Raw genomic sequence first — 6,107 nt, forward strand, 5'->3', positions numbered from 1 at the left:
CAAAATGTGTCAAAGTGCCTGTGAGTGTATAATACATCAGCAGGAGATATTTAAGGTTAGAAATTCAAACTTCACTGTGTTGCTTTGGTGTTGTAACGCTGAAACTTTTGATAATGTCTCTCAAATACACTATGTGGAATTCTAGGCAGAATTTGTGAGTATAGTGACTGAGTTTGTCTTAGTTTTGTTCATTTTTACATAAGGACAAGTATGTAACATGAATCAGGGAACACACCACAGCATTTATTGCCTAATCTAGTCTGCAATGCCCGTCCCCAAATGGATCTTTAAAACAGAAGAAAATCAAAAGGCATCCTAAAACACAAAAATCAAACACAACAAATGATAGGATGGACTGAAATACCCTAACAAGACAGCAAGTTATTCATGGTTACATGATTGGTTAATATTTAAAAATGGTTTGTTTGATTTTTAAAAGATCCCAGTTAGACCCACCTTTAATTTTGTAAGGCAACAAATACCCCAAATATACTTTGGCCAAATGTAGATTTCCATACAGGCAGCTTATAATTACCAGCCAACGCGCCAAATGTTATCGACCCACAGGTTTCATTACTAATACTGTACCTGGTTAGAGAGATGCGATTTAAGTGATTGTAAAGGTTTATCCAACGAAATTTAAGCTTAAAAAAAAAAAAAAAAAAAAAAAAAAAATTCTATGAATAACAATAAGCATTGAAGAAAATTCAGAACATGAAAAATAAAGACAAAACAGATTGAAACTTTCTGCAAACAATAATGGTGTTTAATGGACTTCAGTTATGGCCAGATGTATCAATTACTGCATCAGAAAACTAGCATGTTGACAGCACTATAATAAGTGGTTTGCTGTGAAGTTAAACACTAAACAAATGCAGTTACAATCACAATACGCTAAAATCCCGAGAGAAAGTAACCTAAATATATTTTCTGCCAATAAAAGTAGTCGCTTCACTTCGCCTGGTCAAACCTTTAATATGAACACATTTAAGAGCAGATTTAAACACTCTTTCAGTGTACGTAAGATCCTGCAAATAAATTACAAGCGTGACACTTTAAAAACAACGCAGCACTAAAGCTTTACAACTAATTTTCCAAATGCAAAAAAAACAAAACAAAAAAAAAAACCAAAACTTGTTAGACTGTACAAACAATGTTACATTTCATTACAATTTTCAACAGGTGTTAAGACAATTGTCAGTGGCGTAAATCAACAGTAAATACAACTATAAAAGTACATCATTGAGATCAAACCAGATTTAAGATCCTCCTCCCCCCCCCCCCAAAAAAAAATCTGGAAATACATAAAATTTAGGAAAATCTAAAGGTCTAGTCTTTGACTATTGGCCATAACGTCACAGTGTGGTTACACAGGTCATGGATAGACAGGAATGTTGTTATTGGAAAAGGGTCTCCTCAGGCCCAGCAAACAAAAGGCAGATTCAATCCATGTCCAAGCCTATTCATGCATTCGTCCTGTGCTCATCAGTATTTGCCAAGCTCACACTGGGCAGTGATAAAGCCATTCTAATTACTGGGTTGTCCTTTTGAACTAGCCAACTCCTGATTTTTAAATAGGTTGCTTAGTCATAGGTCCACATTTTCGCTTCACCAGCAGTTTCCCGTTGACTCAATATCATAACATTGTCACTTCAAATGTCTTCATCATCTGGAGTCTCTTTTGGTGCCCTTTAGTTGTTCTCTTGCGAAACTGTGGTTTCCTAAGAAAGGGTTGGGAAGAAAGACAATTTTAGACTAAGATAAGGTCACATTTTCCTTTATGTCAAGTCCTGAGCAAAGCTAAAACAGGAATGTTTACAGTCATGGTCTAAACGGAGACATGTAATGTCTGTAAAATAGCCTCGAACAGTTGTTGAGAACTATGGACGTATGCCGCGCTAGGTTCACTGTGTGCTCACACAGATATACTTATCTTATCTTGCATGTTTGGTGTTGCAATCAAATGAACTTAATTAACAGTGTTATGACCAAGGTATGCTTATACAACTTGTAGATTTAAGATAAGGCTGATGCTCTTTGGCAGGGCGGCCAAAACAGGCGGAGGTCCGACAGTGTAATTGGTCTTGTTTTTCCCCCTTTGTGTAATTATTAATAACTAATTTATTGAAGACCTTGACGAGCTGATTCTAGTTTATAATAAATTGACCTTTATTGATTATTCTCTCCCTCTGTCTGTCTGAACTTTAACACTCTTATATGTTCAATACCTAACTCTTCTGTTCACTCAAGCAACTTTTTGTTAAAGCTGAAGCATTTGGAAGCACAATAAAGTAAAGGAAGGAAAGGAAATGGAAACTTTCTACTAATTCTTGAATCTTAAAGGAGTGCTGCCTTCATTCTTTATGGGCTCTGCTTAATGAAAAAAGCAAGAAAGTATTAGCTCTTCCCATTTCCTGCTTAGAAGGTATTTTTGCTGGGTGAGACATGGGGAAGCGGGGAATGGAGTAAGCAGTGTGCCCACTGTACAGTAACAGAGCTACATTGTAATTTGTAATGCACGCTGACTAGATTTGATTTTATGCACCTGACAAATGCATCTTTGTGAGTTTTAAGTTTCAGTACTCAAGCCTTTCTGGGGGGGTCAAAGCATGAATCGGAAGGTTTCACTCAATCTATGTGTATTAAAGTAATTAAAAAAAAAAAAAAAAAAAAAAAAAAAACTGCTTACAAATGGAGTCCTTTCTCCATATTTGCTCCAGAAGGTCATCTTGACAGAGTTCTTGTGTCCTGTCCGCTGGTCAAATGTCTGGCAGGTCTCGAAAGGGGGACTGTACAAGTGCAAGCTTACTGCACACTCAGTGTGGCTGACATTTTCCACACGATGCAGACCAATGGAGTCTAAAACACACACACACGTACACATGTATGAACAAACAGCATACCTGTAACATTGGAATGCTGTAAAACATGGCTCAACAACAGTTAAAGGCAGAAACATGACACCAGAGCTCTATTTGCCTCACGGACATACACGCCAGGCAGGGATTTGAAGGGGGAAAAAAAAAAAAAAAAAGTTCATTGTAAATTTACAGCTGCCTGTGAGACCAATTAGACATTATGTAACTGCAGAGGTTGGAAACTTGGGTTTTACTGCACGCTGACAGAGAAGCCACACATTTAACAGCCTTGCCTAAGTTTCAAGGAAATTTCACATTAGCATATCTCGAATGATCACATACGTTCGTTTGGTCTATTGTATTGAACACTGCATAGGCATAATAAAGATGTGAGTAAAATGAAGCACCAGTTAAAATGACTCCATAGACAGATATCAAGATATCAGCACAGATCTAAATTCTGTTGGAGAACAAGCTCTGGTTTAAAAAAAAAAAAAAAAAGATAGTCAGACAGTTTGGTGTCTCACCATTTATGTAAGCAACCTTGTTTTCCTGAAGAATTCTTTGTGACTTTTGGACCATATCGCCGTGTGATTTGCTCTCTGGCCACTCGAACAGCGTCTCCTTCAGCTGACCCTGCAGGAGCTTCATGAAGCAGTGGGACTCTGTGTGGTCATGGATACTACTGCAAAGCGTTAAAGAACACTGTCAGAATATGACAACACTGCTCTCTTCATAAAAATTAGACAAGATGATGAGGATGTTAAAAAATAAAAATTGGGAAGACGAGGCAAATCTTAAGTTTTCACGGCAAGAGCTAAACATACTTTGAACAGCTATGTTTAGAAGTCATGCCCCATATCATATCACCAATACTGTATGTTCAAGAGAACAAAACAAGAAATTCCCAGAACAGTCTTACTTAACAAGTCCCTGTTTTAAAACACTAGTACTGGTACAGCCATGTAATACAACAGTCTTTTCTTGTGTGAAAAAAAGACAGCTGCTGATCTGCATCTTTTAATACGTAATCATATAAAAAGATTTGCAACACATCCAGGAATTATCAGGTGACATTTGCTGACAAAGTGGGACATAAGATATCAAACAATGTCTATTTACATAATCTGTCAGTGTGTAGAACATTGGACTTTGTTATCTTTATTAACTAATGCAATAATTGCCAGTGAGAAACATGGCCATGTGGCCTACAGTATCTAAGAGTATAGGCTTGTAACATGACTGAAACCCTGAAACAGAAATCTTATTATTAAAGGTTTAAACAAATTCAGTTTTCTGATCAGATTATTTTATATGAATTATAATGATGTTATTTATTTTTAAAGATACAAATATCTTACCTGCCGTGGCCTTCACCCCAGCAGAGAACCATGAGATTGAACTTCCCATTACCCTTATCAACCAAGTTCCTTGTGTATCTGCAGGAATGAGAAATATGTCAAATGTACATGGAAAAATATGATGCATTATGTCACAACTATACAGTTACAGAGGAGTGAAGGGCTGAATTTACAAGCAGTTTGGAGCTTTTTTGATTTAAATGTCTTGTCAAAATATAATATTTGATTTTCAAGTGATTAAATTCCTTTTTTTTTCTCTTTTCTTAAATGCAGAAAACTGATGAATGACTTGAAATAACGTTTTCACAATAAGCTGTACATTACATTAATACAAATCAATTTTATTTTGGAAATCCAAGAAGCTTTCACGTCATCCAGCTGGAACCCACAAAGAAACAGAAGAGTTTTAATCATTGTCCAATAGTCCTCATACAGAAAACCTCATACCCTCCACTTTTGTGTCTGTGTTCTTACTAGGCCTGTATTTTCTGGACTGTGCAATTGCAACGTGTGCAAACATTAGCAAGCAGATGCAGTTGTGAGATTGGGAAACTAGTGGCTTTCAGGACTTTCTAACAAACAAACAAACAAACAAAAAACAAAACAAAAACGCTCTTTTAATGACTATTCAAAATTTTCAGTCACACTTTGGTTAGGGTTCAGGCAATAAAACTAATTTGTTTCCTGAACTAGATTTAATGAAATATTATACTTTTTGTTTGAAATTTATTGCTCAACAATTTTAACCAGGCTGGAAAAAGAAAGTCTGCCCGGCAGAGACCAAACTTGTCCCATTTGCCAAAAATCAGCGGGTGTGTATCAGTTCTCGGTGTTGATTGGATGGCACACACCCGCCTTCCATTGAACCCTCACTAATCAAAAGACTGGGACGGGGGGGCTCTTTAAAGTTTTGAATAGAACAGAGAACTGAGGAATGAACTGGTTTGCATATCTCCTCATTGTAACACGACCTTTCAAAATAAAGCACACTAATATAGGCCAAGCAATTTTCTTTTCAAAGTAAAACCTTAGAGCAGCAGTTTTGTCACCTAAATGAAAATAAATAAATCAGCCGCTTTCATTCAAAAAAAATAATGCTTTTAGCTACTGAGCAAATGCATGCAGAAGTTTGCCACAGCATTTTTTTTCAAGAGTACCTTTTCAATTTAAAAAAGGAAAGAAAAGGGACTCATGACACATGTTTAGGGTAAACAAAAACATGATAGAGTAAATATAATTTTGAATATCGATAAAGCAACACGACACTAGGTCAAGGTGCAAAAGTCCAAAGGACAACAGCATAGATGAGGAATATCTGGGTGGGTAGGTGTTGAAAACCCCCAAAACAAACAGAAACACGAATATTTTACCTGTATTGGTCAAATTTTGCATACTTCATCCACTCCTGAGGATTGCTCTCATATGACTCCATTAAATTCTGAACCTCCTCAACATTGATGCAGTCACTCTCGAAAATGCTGTGCAGGATTTTTATCAAGTCGTCCAGGGTTTCTGGTTTGACCACCTCGGTTTGCTCCATCGCTGTGCTGAAGAGGAGAGTTTTTTTTTCTCTCTCAGGTATGTCGCTTCAGTTAAAACTTCAGGTGGTGAAGACTTTCTAGTTTGCACAGTCCTTTAGTTTTTATAGGCCGGCGCCGCAAATTTTTTTTGGGGGGGGGAGCTGGAGACGGACTGTACCATTACGGAAAATGGTGAACGCCCACATCTAACAGTCCAATTGAAATTTTGAATATTCTCTCGCTGGAAAGTTACAGAAACACGGGGTTGTATTTTCACCACACTTACTTTATAGAGGTGAATTTTATGTTTTTGTATGTTCTGACTAAGATATCCGTTAATCTCACACTTTAACAACTTGGACTAATCC

General features: G+C 36.9%; 1 protein-coding gene across 1 annotated transcript; it reads right to left on the bottom strand.

Moving 5' to 3' along the window:
* Nucleotides 1-744: 744 nt before the first annotated feature.
* Nucleotides 745-5,854, bottom strand: cdo1 (cysteine dioxygenase, type I). The gene is made up of 5 exons (XM_026188088.1): nt 5,590-5,854; nt 4,220-4,297; nt 3,386-3,543; nt 2,690-2,859; nt 745-1,721 (listed from the first exon to the last, which is right to left on the bottom strand). Exons 1-5 carry the CDS (start codon nt 5,757-5,759, stop codon nt 1,692-1,694), a joined length of 606 nt encoding a protein of 201 aa, XP_026043873.1. The 5' UTR covers nt 5,760-5,854; the 3' UTR covers nt 745-1,691.
* Between the last annotated feature and the right edge of the window lie 253 nt (nt 5,855-6,107).

The sequence above is a fragment of the Astatotilapia calliptera genome, chromosome 12, assembly GCF_900246225.1.
Source record: "Astatotilapia calliptera chromosome 12, fAstCal1.2, whole genome shotgun sequence".
Taxonomy (NCBI): domain Eukaryota; kingdom Metazoa; phylum Chordata; class Actinopteri; order Cichliformes; family Cichlidae; genus Astatotilapia; species Astatotilapia calliptera.

Excerpts from the sequence above, each read along its gene's own strand:
- cdo1 (XM_026188088.1), bottom strand. The coding sequence starts at position 5,759 with ATGGAGCAAACCGAGGTGGTCAAACCAGAAACCCTGGACGACTTGATA. Across the intron at positions 3,544-4,219 it reads TGGGGTGAAGGCCACGGCAG|TAGTATCCATGACCACACAG; the intron begins GTAAGATATTTG and ends AACGCTTTGCAG. Across the intron at positions 2,860-3,385 it reads CAAGGTTGCTTACATAAATG|ACTCCATTGGTCTGCATCGT; the intron begins GTGAGACACCAA and ends TGTGTGTTTTAG.